This window comes from Numida meleagris, chromosome Z, assembly GCF_002078875.1.
Source record: "Numida meleagris isolate 19003 breed g44 Domestic line chromosome Z, NumMel1.0, whole genome shotgun sequence".
Taxonomy (NCBI): Eukaryota; Metazoa; Chordata; class Aves; order Galliformes; family Numididae; genus Numida; species Numida meleagris.
In genome coordinates, this window is record NC_034438.1 from 70,130,595 (window position 1) to 70,156,750 (window position 26,156).

Genomic DNA, 26,156 nt, shown 5'->3' on the forward strand with positions numbered 1-26,156 from the left:
TACCACATCCTACCTCTGTGAAACACTGCAGAAGGTTTGTAGAAAAATGAGGTCCTAGGTTAATTTGGTTACTTTTACACTGGGTCGTACGCTCAACTGGGGTTGCATAACACTGGCAGGTTACTGGCTTGAATAGTCTCCAGCTCTACAGAAAACATCAACAGTCCTACTGGATAAAAATCTTCAACTACAGCCACTAGTTACTTTAAACTGTTAGTGCACGAAACAGAACCGAGGCACCACAAATAGCTCTGTCAAGGCACTTTTTCGCCTTCAGGTTTTCACAGCAGCACAGGCCCCCTGGGCACGACCTCCATGGCTGGGAGCTACACTCCAGTTCTGCACTTGGGAAAAATGGGCCCGTTCAACTCCGCGAGTCTTCGCTTCCTGACTGAAAAAGAAGAGGAAAAGGAGTCAGTCGTAGCAATGGGAAGATTTGGGTGGCAGGCGTGGCTTTGCTGCTGTGAGAAGGACCTGGGAAACACTTTCTGCCAGGAAAGATAAATTATAGCACGAGCTTCTGAATGCCTGCTTTGAGGGGCAGGTACAGCCCTGCAGAGATCAAAGATAAGGAAAGCATGCTGAGGTTGCTGTCTCATTCTTAGCATCCAGAAGCTACTTTCAGCCTTTCTTCCCTCATTCTTCAGTCAGCAGGGTTTTGTGGGGCAGGTCCTGCTTGACCAACCTGATCTCCTTCTATAATCGAGTGACCCATCTGGTGGATGAGGGAAAGGCTGTCGATGTGGTCTACCTAGACTTCAGCAAAGCCTTCGACACTGTCTCCCACAGTATTCTCCTGGAGAAACTGGCAGCCCGTGGCTTGGACAGGTACACTCTTTGCTGGGTAAGGAGCTGGCTGGAGGGCTGGGCCCAGAGAGTGGTGGTGAATGGAGTTAAATCCAGCTGGCAACCGGTCACGAGTGGTGTTCCCCAGGGGTGCTGGGGCCTGTCCTCTTCAATATCTTTATTGATGACCTGGATGAGGGCATTGAGAGCACCCTCAGTAAGTTTGCGGACAACACCAAGCTGGCAGGAAGTGTCGATCTGCCTGGGGGTAGAGAGGCCCTACAGAGAGATCTGGACAGGCTGGATTGCTAGGCTGAGGGCAATGGGATGAGGTTCAACAAGACCAAGTGCCGGGTCCTGCACTTTGGCCGCAACAACCCCAGGAAAATCTCCAGGTTTGAGGCAGAGTGGCTGGAAGGCTGTGTGGAGGAAATGGAGCTGGGGGTATTGGTCAATGCTCAGCTGAGCATGAGCCAGCAGTGTGCCCAGGTGGCAAGAAGGCCAATGGCATCCTGGCTTGGATCAGAAATAGTGTTGCCAGTAGGAGTAGGGAAGTCATTGTCCCTCTGGAGTCAGCCCTGGTGAGGCCCCACCTCGAGTACTGTGTCCAGTTTTGGGCCCCTCACCGCAAGAAAGACATTGAGGCCCTGGAGCGTGTTCAGAGGAGGGCGACGAAGCTGGTGAGGGGTCTGGAGCACAGGCCTGATGAGGAGCAGCTGAGGGAGCTGGGATTGTTCAGTCTGGAGAAGAGGAGGCTCAGGGGAGACCTCATCGCTCTCTATAACTACCTGAAGGGAGGTTGTAGTGAGCTGGGGGTCGGCCTCTTCTCTCTTGTAACTGGTGACAGGACGAGGGGGAATGGCCTCAAGTTGCGCCAGGGGAGATTCAGGCTGGACATTAGGAAACACTACTTTTGTGAAAGAGTGGTCAGGCGCTGGAATGGGCTGCCCAGGGAGGTGGTGGAGTCACCGACCCTGGAGGTGTTCAAGAAACATTTAGATAGAGCGTTGAGAGTCATGCTTGAGTGGGGTTATTGGTGGTAGGTGGATGGTTGGACTGGATGATCACGTAGGTCTTTTCCAACCTAGCTCATTCTATGATTCTATGATCTCTGCTGGAAGGCGTGTGATAATGACTGATGTGAAGACAAGAGGAGATAGATGTCATAGTTCGTTCTTCTAGTTTTTCCCAGTCAAATTAATAAAACATATATCCATATCTACATAAAAAAAACTAACAACTTGAGCTTTCAGCCCTTCAATCATGATTAAGTTGGTCAAAGCAGCTTCATGTCTATGCTTAAAGTTGTTTTACAGCTCTGACGGCTGCATTCCTGACTTCAAGAAATGTGTGAGGGAAAAACAGAACAAAATAGTATAGAGAGGATGCAGAATTTAGCTCATGAGCATGGAACGCCTTCACAGCTGGTTCAGATAGGGCATCTTAGAGAAGAGAAGCTACAGAACCAAGAGTAAGCACCAGGAGCATCAGGCGATGGTAGGCAAGAGCACCAGAGTGGAGCACAGAGGTTTTGCTGCCAGGGAGAAAAGGAAAAGTTTTTCTGTACTTATACATCATTCAGGTGTAGGGGTGAGAAGCTATTGACAGAGACCATCACACCACTGAGAGTGAGCTGCAAACAAGAACCAAGTCAGACACAAATGCAGATCTGAATGGTCAAAGACGCAAAATGTGCAACTGCTACATGGAAGACAAAATTGTACATTCCTTCCCTTCAAAGCAGGAATAATTAAAATATTAGATCCAGATCTTCCAACTGAATACTGTCTATTCATGTTCATTAAAAGCCTTGCTCTAGAAGACAGAAAATGGCAAGCCTTTCCTGGAGCAGCTCTCTGGTGAACAGAAATCCAGCAGAAGGCAGAATAAATACACAATGAACTGTAATAAGTATTCTGTGTGGTCAGCAAAGAATTGACCGTAGGTCTATGCTTGGCCATGTTTCCTAAGAACATGGTACTGCCTGAAGCAATTTTGCTTTGTTATTTAAAACAAAACAAAACCCAACAAAAATGACACTGCATTTATCATCTGACAACCGCTTAGCATTTGCTGTGCTTTTCCAATCTGAAGTTGACTCAGGAATGAGCAGAAGACCCCATATATGGTAAAGCACATGCAGATTAAAATGCAGGGTTCTAGGTTTTCACCATTTCTTCACCACTGCCATTTATACATTCGGTCTGTCCTCAGATGGCCCCACCTCCTAGCAGGGATCTCCCTTGCACTATGGCAGGGCAGGCACTGGCTTTGTCCCTGGGCGCTGTGCAAACTTCCAAGGAAGGCTTTCTCCCAGTGTGCAAACCAAACACCTGGTCTGCAAACTTCTGCTCGTCCCAGCCTGTCACATCTGTCACTGCTCAGAAGGGTTTGGTGGTTATATCTGTAATCACCTCATCTACCCACCTGGGCTGGCACTGCCAATATTTATCTGCTGGACAGATATCCAGTGCTCTATGGCAGCCAGGAGCCAGGCAATGGCAACCCTCCATCACATGCATTAGCTTAAACATCACTTTTCAGACTTAACCACGTTTTGCTTCACAAGCAGCTCCGATTACTTCATTGAGAGTATAAACAGAACTGAAAGCCACATGGCTTCCCACCTCTCCCTAGAAATACTTCCAATTTGCTCTATGGAGGAGAATGGGCCAAGTCCCACTGCGTTCTAAATGCAACTCCATTATTTTTCACCTCCTTGCTAGAGTGGAAATGAAATTGGAGGAAGACAAGCAGTTGGCAGGAATCACAGGCACTGCCATATGCCGTATCATGGACACATTACCAAAGCACATCTGCAGCTCTCACTCCTTCCCAGCAAGACCCACTGTTATGTCCAGAAACACTCTCACCCAGGACTTTGGGCTCCACAGCGTCTCCAGGTTTAGAGCACATTGCACTGCCATGCCAACAGCAACCATGAATGGTCCTGCAGCATTTGGGAACTGGTTGGTGGAGGCTGTTCCTCCTTGAGGATGAAGGAATCATCAGGCCCCTCAGGAGGTGGTATCTGACACAAGTCCACCCACCAGAGCCTGTGAGTGAGCAGCTGTCCTCCTCCCACAAGGGACTGCCCACAGCAGCTGCAGGGCTTGCAGCCAGCCCCACTCACCTAGGTCATTGTTATTCATCATGGCATTGGATGCGCGGAGCCGGGGGCCTTGCTGAGTGAAGTGGTACCCAAACTTCAGCAGGGAGGTGTTTTTTTCCAGCATGTTGGCAATTTCCATTTCTACGTTGTTGCCCAAAGGCTGGCTCTTTTGAAAACAGAAAACAGAAGAGCAAGTGAGGACAGATGTGCTTCCGTTCCTGCTGTACAATTCAGCGAGTGCCTCTCCGCCACAGCCCTCAGCTGCCACCAGCTGGCCAGGGGACGGACCAGATGGTTCTGCTTCTCCCTTGCTATTGCTGCTACCTCTACTATTAAAGTTCATCTGTTTTATTGTTGTAGGAGACTTGCGCACATTTTTGCCCCCTCTGCCTGGAGACTCACCATCCCCGTCACGCTGCTCAGGTTCAGGACGAGCAGTTATATATGCTGTCTTACTCCTTCCCTTTTGTGGATCTGTTGGTCCATTTGCCATTTCTGAGTTGGAGCTGCTGGAACACCTCCTGGCCTGGTCCAGTACAACCAAGTGGTCCGGCTCTTCCAGCAGACACCTACAAGCTCTGCCTGGAGACTACATTTGCTGAAGAGACTTGCAGTTGAGAGGTGCCTAAGGAATGCACCGTTTTGATCTCAAGGCCACCCGACCCAGAGCTCCTAACAGCTCGGTAGCTTTATTTCCATCCCCTGGATTTCTGCAGAAGACAAATTTGCCAAGACGTCTGCACCACTGCGCTCTCCACAGCCCTCCTGATGTGTACCTGCTCTTTCCCTGCACTGCAGTAAACATTTTGGTGCTACTGAACAACCATTATTATTTAGGCTTCCAGCTAAACCAAGAGCTCAGAGCACAGCATGACTTTGGCAGGTGCATCACTGCACTCCCAACAAGTTAACAACCTGTGTTGTTAACTGTTGAAGGTAGTAGCAGACCTGCAGCACAAACAAGGAGCTAAAACCTCCCCGAAACAAACTGGCAGCAGCAGCAGGACATCCCCCTCCCCCTCAGCCAGCCATCTGACTCCCTGCAAGCAGGATATTGTCACTTGAACAGAGCTCCTGTTCATCCTTGCTTTACCTGGTTGTCGATTCGGAGCTCTATGAGGGATGTGTTACTCTGGAGTGCTTCAACAAGAGCCAGGATGCCAGACCCAGAGATAAAGTTTGACTCCACATTCAGGCTCTTCAGCGTGTTATTGACCTTCAGCATTTCCGCCAGTGCCTGCGGGCAGAAGCAGATGGGAAGAGCTGGCACGACCCAGGCAGGGTCAGAGCGCTCTGGAGTGGATGGGATTCACTCCCCTCTTCATGGAGGATACCTGGAAGAGCTGGTACGCTCTGTGGTGTCACTGCCACCACAAGGGAGAGTTCTGTGAAAGACGAGGGGGATTCCCTCTAATTCTGAGGGAATTCTTGAACCTGAGCGTGCTGGAGGCCACGGCAATGCCTTGTACGCAGAAATGTTTAGACCCACCCCAAAAAGGGACAGCCCCTGCCCGTGGCTGCCCTGTGGTAGCCCTTCTTCTTCTCCATCTTTCTTCCAAAGCCAGCACGGTGGCTTTGGAAAACCTTCAACCTGCCCAAGGTTTCCTCCATGTGACGCTACAACCGCCCTGCCACTAGTTGCAAGCCTTGCCCGCCTGGCTCTGAAAATACCTTGCCCAAGAACAAACCCTGCTGCAGCTCTATCACGAGTAGCCAACATGGCGTGGCACTGCACTTACAAAAGCAACGGGGTCATTGCTCCTCGTTCCAACTACACTGAACTTCTTCACGTAGGTGTTAGTCTTCAGCGCTTCAGCACAGGCTTTTAAAGTTGGTATGGGAATATTCTGTGAAAAGGAATGCAGAGGACCTGTGTTAGGTCATCATCAGTACGAAAGACATGCAATACATTTAATCTATATTTCTAAATTCTCGTTGAGATCAACTCACTAAACGCCCTGAAGCAATTTAGGAAGGGACTGATAAGTGTTTTTATAAGCTCTCTTGCTATCATTGCATCGCCTAAGGAGCGTGGTGATGTCTTTATCCTTTTTCCCACCCTGCTGATAGATCACTGCCTTAGTTTGGAGATGTAATTTCTCTGCTGTTTAATTTAATTCTCCAGAAACTTAGATACATGTGAACTTAGACTCATGAAGACACACACTGCTAGGATGCATAAGCCCACACGGCACTGCTCCTATGCTTCCTAGTATGAATGACAGCAGTGACCAGCATCCAGATTACCTTCCAGAAACATTCCAGCTATGGGGGCCTGATCCAGAAAGACCTGAAATGATTTCCCTCTAGAGCAAACTACAATCACTTCTGACTGCTACAAAGCAGTATAAATGTTGCTATAAAACAACATTGTTCAGAATAACATTTGCCATGGTATGTCCCAGAACAGAAAGGAAATCCATCCTGCTTATTCTCAGTTCATCCACAATGAGTAATTTTTGCTTAATGAGCATTTTAGGTACCCTTTGCAGAATTTTCACTGGTTTAAAATTTTAAGCTGTATTTTCATCCCACTGGATGCCACCGTTTGGTGTCATCCATAGTCAAAGCTATTTGCAGTCAGCAGCTTATCATCTATCTCCTTTACCAGCACCACCCAGTTTTACAAACTGTCCCCAAATCATGGATCTAACACCAAAAATATCTGTCTTCCAACCAGAACCCAAGGCTGGTGTCCTCCCCAGACATTCAGAGTTACTAGCCTCAACTGAATATGCAAAAGTAAAAACCTTTTCATTACAAACAGGTGCACACTGCACAGCACAAGTGTTCGTGACATGCACATTCCTGCCATTTGAATGCATCATAATTCAGCAGACCCCATGGGCTGCGAGTCCTCAAGTCAGGAAACAGGCAGAATGTACATATACAGTGTACATATACATTCTGCCCATATATGTATGCACTTAGGAGCCACATAAGAAGCAGCACCGTGCCCTGGTTTCCCTTCTGCAAGATGTAAAAGAGTCCCAAAGAAGGGAAGGGTGGGAGATGGACTGGGTTACACACTTTGTATTTTCATGGCAAGCATCAAGATTACAAAGCCATTTTCTTCCCACCATTTTGCCTTACAGAAAATGGTCTCTACCCGACCTCTACCAAATGCAGTTGACTAAACCAAAAGAACCTGGAACACCTGAAACCAGACAGGCTGGAGACTGCTTTCTGCACCTGCATCCAGGCACCAGCTCCACATCATTATCCCACAGCAGGCACCAATTCCTCCTGCCCAAAAGGTGGGAAGCACTGCGGTTTCTTATCCGGCCATGTGCAGGATTATGGCATCGCCCCATGCAGCAAAGCAGGCTTGGTCTTTGCCCTCTGCATATCAAATGTTTGGTGCTGTTAGAGAGTACAGCAGGCAGGTGCACGTACCATGATATTGTTAAGGTTGACTTCCTCAAGATCAGGGTCATTGTTCTGTATTCGTTTCAGAGTTTCTTCCACGTCCGTTGAGTTTGGCTCCTCATCAGGAACTGGTTTGTACTTTGTGGGCTTAATCACACCTGCAAGTGAAAAGCGAGAAAGGGAAAATTTAAGCACCCGGAGTAATGGCATGTCCTCTTTAGGTGCATTTCTCCTCTTCAAAGAGCAGCACTGGAAGAAAGAAGTATGATCTGAACAGCAGACACGAGATGAAAGACTGCACAAGCATTTACCAGCCTCGCACACGCTCACGTGCATCCAGGGATGCTGCCTGGCACTGGAGACGACCAGCATGGGATGGCTGGTGTCTGCTGCTATGTGCTCCTGGGGACCAGAGCCAGGTGACAGCAGGCATGCCACCCATGTGAGCTGTGCACCCTCCTGGATGAGGCCAGGGCTGAGGATCACTGGTGGGAGCAGAGCAAAAATGCACCAGAGGCTGCACCAGCAATCAGACTGCTCTGCCAGTCGGGATCCACCTCTGATATGGTCCTACAAGACATCCTTGTCTCTAAGTAGGAGAGGTGTGGACTGGATGGACAGACTGTTCAGCGGACAAGGAATTGTCTGGATGTCTGCATCCAAAGAGTAACCATCCACAGCTCAATGTCCAGGTGGAGACTGCTGATGAATGGTGTGCCTCAGGGGTCCAGAATGGGAGGGGAGCTACTTAACATCTTCATTGGCAAAATGGACAGTGGGATTTGAGTGCACCCTCAGCAAGTTTGTGGGTGACATCAAATTGAGTGGTCAACATGCCTGAGGGATGAGATGTCGTCCAGAGGGGCACAGACAGGCTGGTGAAGTGGGCCCACACAAATAACCTGTGCAAGGTCCTGTGCCTCAGTCAGGGTAATCCTAAGCACAAACCAAGGCTGGGTGACAAGCAGGTAGAGAGCAGCCCTGCAGGGAAGGACCTGGGGATTCTAGTGGACAAAAAGTTTGACATGAATTGGCAATGTGCTTGCAGCCCAGAAAGCCATCTGTATCCTGGGCTGCACCAAAAGAGGAGTGTCCAGCAGGGGAGGGAGGGGATGGGTTGTCTCCCTCTTTTCCACACTCCTGAGACTCAGTGTGGAGCACTGCATTCAGTTCTGCAGCCCCCAGAACAAGGGAGATGTGGAGCTGCTGGAGCGGGTCCAGAGGAGGACCACAAATCTGATCAGAGGGCTGGAGCACCTCTTCTATAAAGATATCAAGGCTAAGGGAGCTGGGTTTGTTCAGCCTGGAGAAGAGCAGGCTCAGGGGATATCTCACTGTGGCCTTCCAACACTCAAAGGGAGCTAGAGGAAAGATGGAGAGGGACTCAATCAGAGTGTGCAGTGATAGGACAGGGGGTAATGGCTTTAAACTAAAAGGGGAGATTCAGGTTAGGTTTTAGGAAGCCTTCACTATGAACCTGAGGTTCGTGAGGCAGTGGCACAGCTGCTCAGAGCAGCTGAGGTGCCCCATCTCTGGAGGTGCTCAAGGCCAGGCTGGATGGGTCCTGGGCAGCCTGAGCTGGTGGGGGGCAGCCCTGCCCACGTGACAGGGTTGGAACTGGATGGGCTTTAAGGTCCCTTCCAACCAAAGCCATTCTAGGACACCGTGATCCTACACATTCCTCAAACACCCAGCTGAGAGCAGACCCATACGAAGATGCAAGATGGCAAAGAAGGGACAGCCACAGCACTGCCAAGTGTTCTCTCAGCTAATGCAGCAGCTTCTTCCCATAAGTTTGCTCTGGGGTTCCACCACCACCACTCCTCTGAGCGGCTCCTGTCCTCCCCTGCTGGTCACGATGTGGAAGGGAAGACTGAGCATGAAGACATATTTTCACCTCCTCTTGAAAGCGATGCGCTTTACTTTTGACATGAAGAAACCATTTTGGCTGGAATGCCTTCCCAGGAGACACCTTTTCTGCTCAACATGGACTAACATTCCAGCTGACCTCCCAAGGGAGTTGCTGAACAGACTCTGGGAGGAAGCACTTCCACTCACACGTGCCCCCTGGTTAGGGGCAGCCACTCCACACCCTAGAAGAGACATTGCTCTGGCAAACACCAGGAGATGGCAGACCGCAAAGGAAACGTCTCCCTGGCAGGCACCAGCCCAACGCTGGACAGCTGTAGCAACTGTTCTCCAGCCAAAGAGGGCCCCCCAAGGAGGGGGCCTTTGCTCACACACGAGCCTGGCAGGAGTGGCTGGAGTCCAGTGAAAATAAAAAGCAACCCTCAACCTAAAAATAATTCCCACTTCACCTTTGCATCCAAGCTGGCAGGCAAATGCTGCAGCCCGCAAGGCATGCTGGATCACTTACTGTTAAGTCCTTCTTTGTTCACGATGGTGCTGCTGCCCAGTGCCTCGTAGTACTGCTGGTTACTCATCAAGGTGTGCATGCCAAGGATGGCTAGAGATAAAACAAAAGAACAGAATCTGTTGCAGGCTCCACAGCCTGAAGGCTCACATGCCTGTGCTGCCCAAGACAGAGTCAGCAGCACACTGCATTTCTCTGTCCAGGCACAGAACAATGTATGAAGGTGGGACCAAGCCCCTTGCTGTCACAGATGCACAACAGGGCTCAAATGCTCTCTTGTTCATGGCAGCGCAGCTTGACTCACAGAAAAGGAACGTTGCTGTGTGGACAGCAAACAAACAGCCAAAGCCTCTCAACAACACCCTTCATTCAGCATCACGTAAAAAAAAACATGGGGAAGGCAAACTTAAAAAAATGCCATCGGTGGGATTTAACCTGAGGGATCCAGTGCAGCAGGAGCCTGCATATCCTCACCACCCTGCTCACCTGGGCATGTGCCATGGTCTGCAATACCCCTGGTCGCGAGACAAGTGGCGAATCATGCTCAGCCTAAACAGCCCCTCCAGCAGCTACACACAGGGTGACAGGCATCCGAAGTGCAGCAATGCAGCAACAAGCTGGAGGGGAACTCTGAATCAACCTTTGTGCTTCACTTTGCTGCACAGAACCAGGAGTGTTTCAGCTCCTGGTGCCGCCCTGCCAACGAGGAGGCCGGGCGACAAGGAGCTGGGTCTGCCTGGGCATCAGTCAGTGTTGCTGGAGAGCAATTGCATTGTGCATAACTTGTTTTGTGAATAAATAAATACATACATAAAGTTATTATTGCTGTTATCTTTCCTCCAGATGGCAGTTCAGGCAAGGATGGCAACTTGGAGTGTTTGTCTCTGTTTTCTCTGCCAGGTACCCAAATTTTCAGGGGCACCAGATCGCAAGGAAAAGCCATTTATTTGCAGGCTTAGCACTTTGCAATGTGTCTTAGTCTGACAACACAGCCCCTCCACCTGCCAGCACCGCGAGTATCAAGGCTGCAGGCAGGAAAAGGGGCAGCTATCACAGCCATGCACAGGCATGCTGGGCTGGAGTTTACACTGGCAGGTGACAGGGAACTGCCGTGTGGCGCTTACTATGTCTTGCCCAAAGGCTCCCAAGACAACAGACATCCTCCCACTTCTGCTTTCCCCAGTGCACCAAAGGCACAGGATCCTGTCCAGGACTTGTCAGGAGCCACACACAAGGACTGTCCCACTGGGCTTGCCAATGCGTCATGGTTGACAACGAGCCCTGCTAGATAGGCAGGAGCTGTGTCACAGTCTTAGGAAACTTGGAAAAGCAGCACTGTCAATACTAAGCCTTCAGCACAGCTTGTGTCATACCAGTCCCGCTACCACTCCAAGCATCTTCCCCCCAGAAGTGCAGAACTAAGTGTCCCGGACAGTATTTCTCTGCGAAAATAACTGCCTCAGAGAACTGCCTCAAGCAGTGCTCAGAAAGACAGAGCAGGGCTTTACGGGATGTTAGGGGCACCACAGAAAAGCAAAACAACGAGAAGCAGTGCTCAGACAGCGCATGCGTGTTGAAATCCCCAGTGCAGAAAGGCATTTCTGAGCCAGAACATGCCATTACTGCATGGAAGACATCTCGCTGGTGGGGTTATCCCACCTGATCACAGCAAGGAGGATGCTGCTGGGGAGCGTGGAGCTCAGGGGACTGAAAGCACAGCCCCAGCAGCACTGAATTACCCATAACAGCTATGCCAGCAGGATACAAGCATTGGTGAAGCAACCAAGACGTCTGCACACCCTTTGGCTGAGGCACATCCTCCTCGGTGTGCGCAGGTCCCGGTTGGTATGGTGAATGGCACGCTGCCCTTTGGAAGACCCTAACCTGGCAGCTGCCTTAGGAATGCAGGTTCTCACTGGGTCCGTGTGGTTGTTTCCTAGAGGTCTGGCTTCAAGGAAGAAGCTTGTGAAGAAGACATGCAGAAGTTTGTGAGGTTTGGTGGCAGAGAAAGGAGAAACAAATGGGTCACAGATAAACTCTGCTTCTCCCTGCCCAGCATTGGTCCGTGCTCCTCATGAATCACACGGGGACGTGGGATTGAAAGTAACTTTAAATATATGTTTCCCTTTTAATGAAGAACTAGATCCTGTCAAAACTGGTGACATTTACACGAGCAGCAAAGAGCTCAATAGCTCAGTTCCCATTAAAAAAAAAACAAAAAAACAAAGATAAATGAGCAGCAAAATAACTCAAACCCTGATTCACATGTAACTGTTTTACCAGCAATGTCACAGAGCTCTGCATCAGAGGCATTAGCAAGGGCTTCCTCCAGCTCCGGCTCCAGAGTCACACTTTCCAGAACAGGATCCATCGGCTTCTGCTTGGGGATCCAAGCTTTTCCTATAAATGCAAAGTGAGGTCACAGTCAGCATAGCTGCAGCACCTGTCCCACAGCTGCAGGGCTGCGTTTTGCTGCTGGGTAGGATTGGCATGGTGAAAAAGGCAGCGGGGACACCCAGACCTAGAAGAGAGTTGACTATGGAGGAGCAGCAGAGACGAAGCATTAGGGACTGACTGCAGCCCCCAGTGCTCCGTCCTGCTTGGGGGAAGGAGGGAGGAGGGGGATGGGGGAGGTGATGTTAGTTTGCTTTTGGATCTTGCTGCTCTTGTCCCTTAGCAATAGGCAATAAATCACACTGATCTCCACACACTGCATCTGTTTGGCCCATGACCGTAATTGGTGAGTGATCTCCCTGCTCTTATCTCAACCCTTGAGCCTTTTTCCGTCACATTTTTTCCCCCTGTCCTGCTGAGGAGGGGGAGTAAGCAAGCGTCCGTGCAAACACCACAGTGCTACCTGAGCGTGCCAGAACACCTCCCAGCTGGAGCTGGATGCTTTTAACAGCTGTATCCACAACAGCTGGCTGGCACTTCGTACAGCACCACGACTCTGAGCACAGCGCTCAGAAAGCACAGCCTGGCCTGGGAAACTTCACCTCTTTGAAGGCTGCAGCACAGAAGTGCAAAAGGCACATGGGTTTGCCAACACGTGGGCGGACAAAGGGAGGCCAGTGGCCGGGAGTGCTGTGCAAGGCCAGTCCTGTCCCTGAGACCACTCTGGCAGCTCCAAGTGCACAGCGGAGGGCACAGCATTAAATCAAAGGTGGAAAGGAGGTGGTGAGGAGATCTGGCAGCGGCAGGGACCACAGTCATTCATCAAGCAGGAGGATGGGCAGCAGAGCTGTAAGGAGGAGCAGGCTGGGCAACTCCGCGCCTCAGCGTGGCTGCAGAGGGCACTAGGGCAGGGGAAGAGACGCAGAGGGAATGGCGGGTGCAGGCCGCCGTGCTGCGGCCCTGGGACAGCTGCAGGCCAAGGAACTGGCCTCCTCTTTACAAGGTGCCTCCTTCACAAGGTACCTCCTTGCCCAGCCTTCCCTGGGGAACTCGACCGCTGTCTGCTGTCCTGCACAGCTGCCACGTGCACCAGGCCGAGGGCATTGTCACCCATCGAACTGCCTTTCTGCCACCCTGAGAAGAAAAGAGCAGCAGCCCTTGGGCTTTCCCCTGATGGTGGGCATGTGCCGGCAGGGACCTCTCCCGTGGTCAGAGGGCTCTGGGTGGGCTCCAGCAGCGGGGAAGGGCCCTACCCGCCCTCCCCTGAGAGCCCAGCGTGGCTGCAGAGATAGCAAGTGCGGGGCCTGGCATGCCGGCCAGGGCTATTTTCGTCTCTTCTCTGAAACCAGAGCCAGAGACCGGAGGGGAGAAACAAAGATCCCGCTCGCAGGGGTGTGCAGGCACAGAGGAGCTAAATTTAGCCCCAGGGAAGAAGCAGCTGCACGGAGGGCTCTCCCGAAGCGAGATGGGGGTGGCAATAAGCGGTGAAATGGCTCGTCTCCTCCCCGTGTGCCGCTGTCCTCAGCCGGGACAAAGCTGCTCTGCACAGCAGGCCACGTGCCCACACAGCCCAGGGCCCAGCAGAGCACCCAAGGGCCAGGGAGCAGCCCAGCGGCTCGCAGACGGCACGTGCTATCTGGTCAGTTGGGCAAGAAATAGTAAACACCGGGCAAGCTCAGTTCTGCCAGCTCCTTTGGGCCGTATCACCGTAACCAGTGGGGTTGAGTTTCAGGAAGCTTGCTCTCTTGGCCGTGCTGTACCACACGTGAAGTGGGGCTGTTGGATGCGGTGTTACGTATGGTAACGCAGCAGCTCCGTGCCCAGCAGCATGAGTGGGAGCACTGCTCCGTCAGGAAGGCAGCCATCCTTCATTTCCAGTCCAGCACCTAACACGGAAAAGTGTGCTGTCTCTGGCTGACACTCAATACAAACAGTATCTTCACTCAACGGCCTGCCACGGGGCAAACTATGCTCAACACGTTTGAGATCACACTGCACTGAAGCACGATTAACGCAGTGCAGAGCAGAAAATGTGAACTAACCCAAATACCTCCCCCTCCTGCTGCACTAGCAGGGCTAGCAACCACAGCCAGGCTCAGGCATGCTGAAAGCTGCTAAATCTTCCTGACAGCACTCAGTTCCATCTTTTCATCTGTCTTCCAAGGAGAACTCCTTTTTCTGTCAAACTGAATGATTTAATGCCAATCCTCCCCCAGTGAGCAACGGGGATCACTAAGGAGACGGGGCAGGCAGCTTCGAGGGAGGCTGCACTGGGAGGCGGCAGTTATCAATACATGTTCACACAGTTGTGTTTTGGTACCAGCAGAGAACAGCATACCAGCAGCTCTTCTGCTGGGGGGGGGAATGCGGTGCAGAGGGACACGCTGCAGCAAAAGGTGGCTGCTGAGAAGCTCCTGGAGCAGAGAGGCAAGGACAGAGCAGACCACATCCCATGTCAGATCACGCTCACAGCGCCAGTGGGAGCAGGGAAGTCATTTGGGTAATCAGATGATGGATGGAGGAAAGGAAAGGGATGAGGCAGAGCAACACCCTGAGCCAAGGAGATGGGCACAGCATCAGCCGCCGCAGGGATGGTGCGGGAAGGCAGGGGCACACAAGCTGTGGCAGACTGGAAAACAAAGCTGGGACTGTTACGACGTGATGAAGACCAGAAGGAAACCGTCAGGATCACCACAGCAGAGTGGAGCTATGCTGCTCCTCTGCTCCAAGAGGAACTCGAGGTGCAAGCATGGAGCACAAGCAGCAGTGGTGGAAGGCAGAGCAGCACCTGCAGGAGGAGGTGGCAGTGCTCCTGCCCTGCATGCATTGCAGGCTTCCCACCCGACCCGCCTTCAGCACATTGCAAAGGATGACCATACCTCTCTTTTCGCCAGTGAAAGGGACCAAGTCTTCTCTGTCTTTAATGTCTTTTGCCTGCTGCTCTAGGTGGGCCATGAGCTCTTCCCTTTTGAACGGGCCGGTTGGAGGCTTTTGTGTCTGATCTCTCTGTCGGAGCCCTGCCGGCAGCAATGCATTCTGTGCACAGAAGGGAGGAACACAGATTATCCCTGCAGGCCAGGTCCATTGTACCCTTGCCCTTCTCCACCTCCCTCCTCACGCTGCCTTTCTGCTACACCGCTGGACACTTTGCTTCCCCTTGCGTCCCAGGCTCACTCCATCCAGCCCCGCTGACTCCCACCCATTGAAGACTTCAGCATGATATTTCAAACGCCAGCTCTACTGCAAGATCTCCATGCTGCCGAGTGGATGCCTCTCTACGACAGCAACTACCACCCTTTCTCCAGGGGCTCTCAGCCACTCTTCCTGCCCTCTTCCCATGCGCTTACTGTCTTTGCAACCTTCTAAGCTCAGCGTGTCTTCTCTGCTCATGTGCCAGCACGGACATGGAGCTGGAGGCTGTGCACGCTGGTCCCATGAGGATCAGCTCAGGCAAACCCCCACATCTGTCACGCAGCAGACCCGAGAGCCGCAGTGCTCTCGTGTGACCCTGCACACGACTGCAGGCAGAGAAGGTCATGCCAGAATGGCTGCGCTCGCAGTCCCACTGCAGAATGAAGCCCTGAGAGCTCCAGCCCTTTTTCCAGGCTGCCTCCTCATTATTCAGCTGCACCAGCCACCATGGGAAGTTGCTTTGTGCCTGACACATACGGCACGTAAGCACCTGCTTATATTTAAATATAGAACAGCCTTAATGCAATAAGTAAGACTGTTCCCAGATTTGGCACTAAGCATGTTCTTTAAAGCTTTGCTGGAGAGAAGTCACCATTTATTTTTTAAGGCACCCAAGGTGATTTTCAACAAGATGCTCATTTTTCTGTGCCCACCAACGTAAGAGACTTTAATTTAAACCTACTGCAGTGAAAATCCTGTGAAGAACTAATAGGAAACAATTAGGCACATCCAAACCTGGAGGGCAATGCAGGAGAGTGCTGATCAGGCACAAGCTTCTCAAGCTTTGTGCTGTGCCAGGTGAGCCTACCAGCACACACGCATAATCCTGGAAGACAGCCTGACACCCCTTAATTATTCTTCTCTGTTGACATTTGCAATTAAAAATACTGATGATGCAATCAATGCTACCCATCGTTTCCCCTAGTTAACACCGACTGCACATCACAGGAGCAATTTCTCACTTGGCAGTGCCCAGCCTCATCGCCTAGTGCTGCCGTAAGCCAGCAGCCCGCCAGCTGGCTCCACACATCCCCTGCCATGGGCACAGGACAGCTCTGCATCCAAAAAGCTTTCGCTGCTTGGCATCATGAAGACCAGTGTGTGCATTCATGCAGCCCTTGCCAGTGTCAGGAAGAGATAAAGCAACCGGCCCACCCTGCAGAACTTTGGGGTTTGCTTTTCTGTCTGTGCGCAGGGAAATATCAACCACCTGGAGTCTGCTGTGAAAATGAAACCCACCCCACAAATCCCAAATACCCCCTCCAAGGTGACTATCCAGCTTCCGCAGGTTCCCAGATATCAAGGCAGATCTTCCCAAAATATAAGGGAGTCAGGACAGTGCAAGAAGCCCAAGTGGCCAGCGCCATGCTGCAAAAAGTGGTGCAAAGCAACAACCATGCAACAACAGGCAAGTTTTCCAACAGTCTGGCCATTAACTGCTGAGCCAGAAATCGGTACCGTGCTGTCACACTGAAGTGTGCGTGCTGGGAACAGGCAGGGGAACACCACAAAAGCAAAGCCCCATACACAGCCAGCGCTCGCCAGCCTCCTCCATCCTTGCACCAAGTGCAGGCTCTGCAAAGGATTTGGTCGTGGAGCAGGTCACTAGGGCAGCTCATCTGCCCACAGCTACAGGGGATTCACCACCTAGCAAGTCTCATTTAAAAGTGACTTACATCAGGGTCCAGCTCTTCCAGTTCATTCTCCAACTTCCTGAGCTCCTCCTCCGTCAGGGCTCCAAGGATCTTGTCTTCATCCAGGTCCCGGTATTTCTCTAGCTCCTTTCTGTAAGACATCTTAGAGCAGTCTGGCGAATCTCACTCCGGTGCCGAAGCAGGACCTGAAATGCAAACACAGAGCATAGCACTGCCTGCATGAAACATGACCCGGCAGCCCTGCTGGCGGGGGAGTGCTGGCTATCACAGAGTTGCACAAGATTTATGCTCCAAGCGTGGCTAGCCCCAGAGCTCAGTCAGATTGCTCAGGGCCCCTGCCCATTCCCAGATGGGAGTAACGATCCATGGCTGCAGCAGCAGAACGGCGCTCGTCCCACGGACCTGTGGTGCGAGCCACCTCCATGGGAACGCTGCACTGCTGCACTCCTAAACCCACCCTTCGAGCAGTGGCAGTGCTCAAGGACCCCTCTGGAGCCCCCTGACCATTTTCTGTCTCAGAGCCATGGAGGATACTGAACTTATTTAAAGCACGTTTTCCCAAGCAGGGCGCTTTCTCTGCACAACTTGTAGGGCAGCTGCTGTTCCAGATAGGAAAATTATCTTTAGCTTGGCCACAAAAGGGCACATTAACACGTACACGGCTCGACGGCAAGCCCTTAAATTTAGAGCCGTCATCTGCTCAGATGCTCGGCCTCCCCTGGCGCGGCTGCCGTCCCCACATTCCTGACACTCAGCACCTGGGGCTGGGGAAAGACGCCTTGCTCGCGGCGGTGCCAGCAGGGAGCTCGTCTCCCAGCGCGTGCTGAGCACCCACCTGGGGCAGCTCACCCTGGCCCACAGCAGCGGCCGGGGGTGGTTGAACACAGCTCCCCGCAGCTCACCCGTGTTCCAAAAACCAGCGAGATCCTCCCACACCACCGCAGTGTTACACCAAAAAAATCAAACCCTGCAGCACTTCTGGACATTTGGGTATGAATGAACCCGGTTCATCACAACGCCGCACCATCGCATTTATTCTTTACATCTTCCTAAGGTTGCGGCTTTGATTTCTTGCTGCATCTTATTAAAGCTCCTAGTACTGCTTTCATTCAGTCAAGGAAGGAAGCAGCAACAAAACGTACGCACAGCATGCCGATGCTGCACGGAGTTTTCTTTTTTCATGCTGTAAGCATAAACCTGAGACCAAATTCAAAGCCGCTGTCATTACAGCATAAAAAACACAAAACAATGTCAGCCAGCACCTCTGTCACTGCTACCACGAAGGACTGCAGCCAACCTTTGGAGGCAGGTCTTCCCTGGTTCCGCAGCCCATGGGACGACTGCTAGCCCCTGCCCACAAGGGACACAAGTGCAGGCATGCTGTCACAGGAATGCAATGTGACAAGTGTCATACCTGGAGCCAGCAATCCTTCTTGGGCAGACCCGAGCAGGGAGTCTGCAGGTCCTGCAAGGGACCTGTGCCCACCCTGGCTGGCTCTACTGGTGCATAGCCAGGATGCCCACAGAGGCCATTCCCCTCCAGTGAGCACCAGTGGAGCCACATCTGGATTCTGCATCCAGTGTGACGCCCGCAGCACAAGAGAGGTCTGGGTGAGCTGAAGGGGTACAGAGCAGGGCCGTCAGGATGAGCATGAAGAAACACAGAGCGCATGAGGAGAAGATGGGAGAGCCAGACATCTTCATCCCGGAGAGGGAAGGTGTTGTGGTTGGACCCCCAGTCCTGCCCCCACAGCTCCTTGTGCCCCCCGGCCCCTCGCTGGCAGGACAGCACTAGAAGCTGAAACAGCCTTGGCTCAGTGCAGCACTGCTCAGCAGCAGCTAAAACACTGGTGTGTTACCAACACTGCTTTTCTCCCAGAGCCAAAATGCAGCATCGTATCAGACACCATGAAGAAAATCAGCGCTGTCTCAGCTGAAATCAGGACAGAAGGCAGCAGAGGACTCTTACTGCAGTCATCTGTTGTCCAAAGGGAAAGAACTTGCAGGAAAGACAGAACCAGACTTCTCTTGGAGGAGCCTGGGAGAAGCGCAGGGGACAATGGGGATGAGCTGTGGCAAGAGGAATTCTAACTGGGGATCTGTGAAAAATTCCTTGCCACAAACTGATGCAGAACTTGGACAGAGACCAGAGAGCAGATGGGATCACCACTCAGGTTTGCAAAGCTCAGCTGGAGAAGGCCCTGGGCAGCCTGACAGAGCTTTGGGACCGGGCCTGCTCAGAGGAGGATGATAGACCAAGAAGTTCCAGAGCTGCCTTCCCATCTAAAATTCCCATAGTTTGGTCTTAGAAGAATCCACAGGACTGTACTGCTGCCCAGGTTCCTCCTCCGAAAGCCAGGATGGGAACTGGGCTGCGAGCTGATCCCCACTTCTGACAAAATAAAACACCTGTCCATTCACAACATTTACCCACTTGAAGCAAAGTCCTTGCTGCTGTGATTCACATCTGAGCTCTGATTCTGGTTCAATGCAAGCTGGTTTAGCTGCTTTCCCCCGCTACAGGCTGTTCAACCACCACGAGCTCGGTCGTGGTTGAAGGTCACCGTGGCTAAGCCACTTGCTTCGGCAGCAGAGTGTAACCCAGCCTCCAGGAGGCTGTCATCCCATCCTGCTCTGCAGCTTTCTTATGTCGAGAAGCACGTGTGCAGCTTGTAGAGTAGCCAAGCACCATTAGAATCCTTTAGGTTTGGAAAAAAAACTTCAAGATCGTCAAGTCCAATCATCCCAGCTCCCAACAAAGCAGAGCACACGGTGCAGGGTCCATCAGGCACAGCTTCATCCTGCTGGCAGTGGAAGCTGAGGCTTCTCCACGAGGACCTGCATTTCCTCTGGGTTGAGGAAAGCTCTACGGGCAGCAGCTGCTAACGCAAGGCACAATGTGAAAACTCAAGCTCAGCTCGGTGAGATGTTTGAAAAGCAGCTTCTGGAAGGGATCGTTTTGGGTCCGTCCAAACGCACCTGTGCCTCCCAGCGCTCCTCCCCTCAGCCGCACGGCTCAGCACCGGCTCTCATTAAGCAGCCTTCATTATCAGCGCACTGTTAATGCAAGACAAGGCAGTGGTCCCATGGCCATCCCTCGCAGCCACATCGCCGCCTCCGTGTCCGTGCAAACACAGTTCCGTGTCCTCCTCCTTGGGGCCAGGCTCTCCCGCACCCGCTATCTGCTCCTTCATTGCGTGAGTTCTGATCCCTACGAGCAGCACCGGCTCGCACCCGAGGCACCAGCAGTGCCACCCGCTCTGCGACCCGAACCGTTCCGCGGGAAACTCGGCCGCCCGCAGCTCCCAGCTCGGCTCCGCCCCACGCTTCCGCCAGCCCCGCGACGGCCGCGGGTGGACGCAGGAGCGAGCGCGGCTGCTGCGCTGCTCCGACCGCCCGGCCGGGCACCGCGTGCGCGGGGCAGAGCATCGCCGCAGCCCGCGTCTGACCGCCCGCCGCCCGCACTGCGGGCTCAGCCCGCGCACCGCGGCTGCCCCGGGGCGGGGGGAGACCACGCGGGCCGGGCTGCGGAAGGAGCGGGGCCCCGCGAGCCGGCGCAACGCGGAGCAACGCGGCGCACCCGGAGCGCACGTACCCGGGGCGCCGCCTGCGGAGCCGCCTTCGCCTCCCGCTCCGCGCGGAGCCCGTCCCGCCCCGCGGACACCGCCCGCTGCCCGCCCCGCCCCGCTCATCCCCCGCTCCCCGGCACGGCCCGGCCCGGCCCGGCCGTCACTCGGCGCCCGGTGCCGGCTGCCGGCTGCCCGGCGGCCGACGGGAGCGAGGAGCGCGCAAAGCAGCGGCGCTCCCGTGCCATCCACCCGCCGAGCGCTGCAGCTGCTGCAGGCACGGGGCTCTCCGCGCTGCGCACGTAGAGCAGCCGATATTGCGGCGTCCGAACACCGCCTCCCGGCGCTGCCCGGCACGCTCCTCCGCGCCCGCCGGGCTCCGGTATCGCGCAGCAGGGCCGGTCCGTGATTGCGGCACGGAGCGCCGGGTACAGAGCAGCATCCAGCGCGGTAAAGGGGGAAGGAGGATTTGTCACACCTAGCAACAGCCTGCAGGACAGCCCCAGCTTCTGCGCATACATCCCACCCATTTTTAGAACTTGAACTCCCATGGATTTCTGGGCTTCAGTGCAATTCCCTGCCTTCCCACCCAAATTCACCTATCTGCAGTTTAAGCCCTTATGTGCCCTGTTCTCTCTACCTATAATGGATTTTTCATCCCCCAAACCCTTTACAGATGTTCCTTCCTCGGCCCTCTCTTATCCAGGCTAACTCTGAGTCCTTCCCTCCAAGCCTCCCAGATGTGACTGCTCCTGTCTTCAGAAGGATTCTCTGTAAGTTACCACCTCTTTCTTGCAGGAGGGCACCCAAACCTGCCTGCAGGACTCCTGGAGGCTGGCAGCTATCACCGTAGAATCACGGAGGTTGGAAAACAGCAGCAGGATTGCCTCGTGGAACATCAGCCCGCCTCCTCCATGCCCTCTGACCACATCCCTCAGTGCCACATCCACACATTCCCCGAGCACCTCCAGGGATGTGACCCCCCCACCTCCCCGGGCAGCCTGTTCCAACACCTCACCGCTCTTTCTGTGAAGAAATTCTTCCTCATACCCAACCTGACCCTCCCCTGCTGCAACTTGAGGCCATTCCCTCTGGTGCTATCACTGCTACCCAGGAGAAGAGGCCAATTCCCACCTTGCCACAACCTGTCGAGTCGCCGCGGGGTGATCAGCATGGGAAGATCACCCCCTACCCACCAGCTCGCAGAGGGGTGCTTTCCCATCCCACCTGTCAGGACCTGCCTGCGCATGCTGGTGCGTGTCCCTGCCCCAGTTGCCCTTCCCTAGAGAGGGATCCCTGCTGCCCGGCTTCACTGCCAGGGCCCCGGCGCCGTGATCCCAGCCCCGCAGCAGCCGTGTGGCAGCAGGCTGGCTGGGGCGATGGCTGCAGTCATTTTGCCCATCTCACAGCTGGCTCGGACACAGGGACCGGGTGGTTGCTGCCTCCTGCTTCTCCCATCCCCACGGTGCTTCACAGCAGCCTGCCTCACCCACTTCTCCCTGCCAAAAGTTCTTCCTAAACGAGCTGGCTTCCACATCCAGTTTTTTTTCTTGCCGTAGAGGTGACTGATGGCAGCGAGGCTTGGCTCTCTGGTTCACCTACAGTGACTTCTCAGGTTCTCCTGCCCTTGAATGTGCACGACTTTTGCTCGGCTGATGCAGGCCACGCTCCAGCACAGTGCATCAGGCTGTCACTCTCTCGCATCGCTGGGATCCAGTTTTCAGGAGCCTGCTTTTGCTCACGGGTGAAGTCCCAAAATCATCCGAACTAAAAGCTGCAGCAGACACTTGCTCATGTCGTCCCGCACACCTGGCCATGCACAACCACCACCCTGCCCCAGGGCACCTCTCGGGGTGGTATTCTAAAATATTCTGATATTTTTGATTTTGTGTGGCACCACGTGGTACAGGACATCCCTCTGGGCAGTGTGGGTCAGCTCTCCCGGTTCTGTGTCCTCCCAGCTCCTTGTCCCCAGCCCCCTCACTGCCAGGGCAGCACCAGGAGCTGAGACATCCCTGGCTCTGTGCAGCACTGCTCAGCAATAGCTAAAACATCCACGTGTTATCGCACTATTTTCATCCTAAATCCAAAACACAGCAGCTGTTACGAAGAATATTAACCCTATTCCAGTCCAATCCAGGATGCTCCTGCATGCACATAATTCTCTGTGAGAGCGGTGGTGTTCAGTTTGCCGATCTGTTTCATCACGTAACAGCTCTCTGAACCATGGCACCATACGAAGCAGCCTACGTGGAGACTCCAGAACTGATCTGTGCAATGAGGCTCGATGAGTACGCTCCTTGCTTCTTCTCAAGGCTGTTTAGATTCCAGAGCAGCCACCAGCTACAACTAAGAGAGTGAGGGTAAGAAAAGAACCTCAAAAAGCATCTTCATTCTCCTGAACACCTGCCAGGCTCTTTCCTCTTCTCCAAGTGTAGCTCTGCATGTTTCTGAGCCGCAGTTCCCCTTCTGTCCATTCTCCCTTACCCATGCTGGCAGCATCTAGGCAACAGGCTAAGAAACACAAGAATGTCTCTATTACCCCTAGGTACGTCCAAGGCCACTCAAATTCAAAAGTAGACAAAAAAAAATAAATACTGTGTTCAGATCACGAGTAAGCACTGATCCATGTGATTGCAGGACACTACTTGCTCCCGTTCCCTGGGAGCAGCAGTTGTTCAGATGTCTCAGGATCATTTCCCATGAAAAGTGAACTATCAGAAAGAAGGGAAAGGAACGCCTCGAACTGGAGGACGGGGGCAGAACGCAGAAAACCAGCACAACTCCTAACGAACAGCAAGCAGGGTAGCAGACATTGGGAAGTCCATACGCTTCCATGAAACTTCCTTGCCCCCAGACTAGGCAGTTTCAGCTGTTCATCCCTTTGGAAGTTAAGGAAGAGGGAAGTCTCACCAGCAATGCATGTCTCATCAAAGAATGCAGAAATAGAGCGTGGCTTCCTTGTTTCCCAAGTGATAAAAATTCTACTTAAAAAGAGAGCATCCAGTAATGGCAAGAAGTACATTTTAATACCTACGAGAGAGGAAGCCCACCAAAATTAAGGAGAGATCACGGGAACAGTTCGACACTGTTTTATTGATAAATAACTTTTTATTTAGTATTTTCACCCAAACATTCTAGTATTACAGTAGTAAACAAAGTGCAAAACTTCACGAAGTCAACCTGAAGTCAACAGAAAGCAAACTTGTTAAGCAGATCTTTTTCACAGAACACATGTTTTCAAAGTTTATCCCCTTACTCTCTTCAAGGCAATATAAGAATAGTTAAATTTCTCTTCGAAGCCTGTTACTTATTTTATTGCTAAAGAATCTGAGCTGCTACGTTTCAGAAGCGGTGATTAATCCGCTTCTGAAAGTTCTGCAAGACTTTGAGACACAAAGTCGTGAATCCATATGTCAGTATCTGGAAGAGACGTGTCCACTAAATAGGTGACTATTTTCCGATCCCAGGAGTTAGTGCTTTCATTAATTGCCTGTATCTGTGCCACCAAGGGCTTCTTCTCCACGCGATTCCGAAATATTATTGATGCCTCTTCTGACCACTGCTGGCTTTTCACTCCTAGAACAAACAGAGCAAATGAGAACATCACTTGTGGACTGCACCAGTGAGTGATGAAGTTTATCAGGAGATGGCGGGGGGTTAAAGACTTGAGAAAATTGACATTCAAGGAGCAAAGGCAGCTTAAATCTAAAAAACACGCACGCGCTTACTCATCTCCCACACAATCATTACAGAGATTAGAACATTCTCTCTTCTCAGAGTCTAAAGCTATGGACAGCTTTGCAGAAGTGGAAGGCAAAGGCACTAACTCATGGAGTATTTCCAAGAACAGTAGCTGCCACGTATGATCAAGTCGTGTCACCTAGACAAAAAGGAAACTAAAGATGCTAACAAAAGAAAACACTAATTGGTATTCTGCCTGAGTCTGCTGAAGCGACAGCCTTCATTTGGATTTTCTCCATCTTAAAGCAGCAGTAGCTCCTAAAAAACCTTCAAATGCCAAGCTAGTCCCGCAGAGACAAACTGAAGGGAAACGCCAGCTTAAATACCTCACAACTCCTGCTATTTTATTTTTATTTTTATTTATTTTTTTTTGAGATCTGCATCTCACAAAGGCTGGTCTGCTTAGGGGTACGATGCTGCAATCCAAACGGGCTTTTGCATACGGTTGTGATCCACCAAGAAGTGACCCCTGCAGAGCAGGAATTTCATCTCCCCGTATCAGTGCTGGTGGTGGACAGCATCTAGACACAATGGGCTCAAAACGCTGCACGTGAATTCCCAAGAAGCAAGTTATGGGTAAAAGAAACAAATCAAAGTGACAACGCTCTGCTTTTACTATCAGCAGCTAACTGGACAGAACGACACAAGCACATAAACTCCTTACAAGTTATAGAAAAAAAAAACAAAAAAAAATTAGGAAGGTAGTTACCATTCTTCTGGGCTCACCTAGCCTGCTGTGACTGTATGAGCAGCCCAAAGGCCCAGCTTAATGGGCAACTTGGGATGATGTGAGGCAAGAAAACCTGATGACTTGCAGGCTCTCCTGGCTGGAGCCTGTACTACCCCAGTACAAAGACAGCTAGAAGTTAGCTTCACTTCCACACTGACCTCCTAGGACTCCAGCCTAGTGGGAACACATCCAACCTCTTGACTGGTTCAAAGCAAGCCTAAAGGTCACCCTGAAGCTATGCAGGAAAGCAGATCCACAGAAGGCAAGCAGCAGAGCACTAACTTTGTGCTGCCCTGTCCATTTGCAACCCTGCGAGCAGCCTGCTCTACTGGGACACGTCCCTGCCTATAGCAGGGGGTTGGAACTACATGATCTTAAAGGTCCCTTCCAACCCAAAACCACTCCATGATTTTATGATTCTGAGAAAGCGTATTCTGTAATCTAAACTTTGTTTAAATTGTGCTGAGCAAACGTGGAAATCGTCAAGTAAGAAGAGACATATGTATCTGAAAGCAGTGCAAACATGAAATAAAAAAAATCAGAGAAATAAGGAAGAGAGTGTCCAAGTTTTAATTTTTTGGTTTTATTTGCACTCTCTCTATGCCCAGTTTTCTCAGTTACATGATTGCACATTTGATGGCAGTCTCCATCCCTCTAATGAAGTCAGTCTGTTTGTGAACACCAATTTATTTCAGGCAACTTCAGCTTCCAGATATGCACTGGAAAACAGTAAATAGGGCAAGATACAAAATAAATCTTATCCAGAAACTCTGCATCTATCCCCTAACTTTCTGTAGACCAGAATAACCAGAACATAAGTTTTTATCAGCAGCTACATCATAACTTCCACGCTTCATGATCTATGATGTTGAAAGACCTCTAAGCCACTTGGTCTTCATTTCCCTGTGTGCTTTGCATAAGAGCCACCATAAACGTGAAACGATAAACATTTACGACACTGAAAAGTAGCTGCTGTGGAAGTTTAGACAATGTTCAATTTTATACATGCTAATTAAAAGCACTGAATTAAGTAATAAAACCGAACCATCACCACTTACGTAAAGAAGAAAAACAGAGCCTTACGTTAATAGCAGGTTGCTGGTGAAGACATGCATGCATAGAGCAGGTTTTTGCAAGCAAGTATATGCTTACTTTAACAGAAAATAATGCCACTAGCATTCGGCTTTGTCCCCTTTACAGTTCTACACACAGTTCTACATTTGGTTTCCCACTG

At 51.9% G+C, this 26,156-nt stretch overlaps 2 protein-coding genes across 3 annotated transcripts in view; both read right to left on the reverse strand.

Moving 5' to 3' along the window:
* Positions 76 to 20,533, reverse strand: TMOD1 (tropomodulin 1). Its single transcript, XM_021379988.1, has 10 exons — positions 20,478 to 20,533; positions 16,904 to 17,067; positions 14,915 to 15,071; positions 11,922 to 12,041; positions 9,645 to 9,734; positions 7,295 to 7,425; positions 5,638 to 5,745; positions 4,992 to 5,135; positions 3,920 to 4,064; positions 76 to 391 (listed from the first exon to the last, which is right to left on the reverse strand). Exons 2-10 carry the CDS (start codon positions 17,021 to 17,023, stop codon positions 327 to 329), a joined length of 1,080 nt encoding a protein of 359 aa, XP_021235663.1. The 5' UTR covers positions 17,024 to 17,067; positions 20,478 to 20,533; the 3' UTR covers positions 76 to 326.
* TDRD7 (tudor domain containing 7) overlaps positions 23,525 to 26,156 on the reverse strand; it is a 38,401-nt gene continuing 35,769 nt past the window's right edge. For both annotated transcript variants that reach the window (XM_021380802.1, XM_021380803.1), the window contains exon 17: positions 23,525 to 24,027. In XM_021380802.1, the coding sequence (XP_021236477.1) occupies positions 23,807 to 24,027 (221 nt within the window). In that variant the 3' untranslated portion in view covers positions 23,525 to 23,806. The remainder of the gene's footprint in view (positions 24,028 to 26,156) is intronic.

Bases quoted from the DNA above. Each gene is read 5' to 3' on its own strand.
- TMOD1 (XM_021379988.1), bottom strand. From the start codon at position 17,023: ATGTCTTACAGAAAGGAGCTAGAGAAATACCGGGACCTGGATGAAGAC. The intron at 12,042-14,914 runs GTATGGTCATCC...TTGCATTTATAG, and splicing joins TTTCACTGGCGAAAAGAGAG to GAAAAGCTTGGATCCCCAAG. The intron at 5,746-7,294 runs GTACGTGCACCT...TCCTTTTCACAG, and splicing joins TCAACCTTAACAATATCATG to AATATTCCCATACCAACTTT.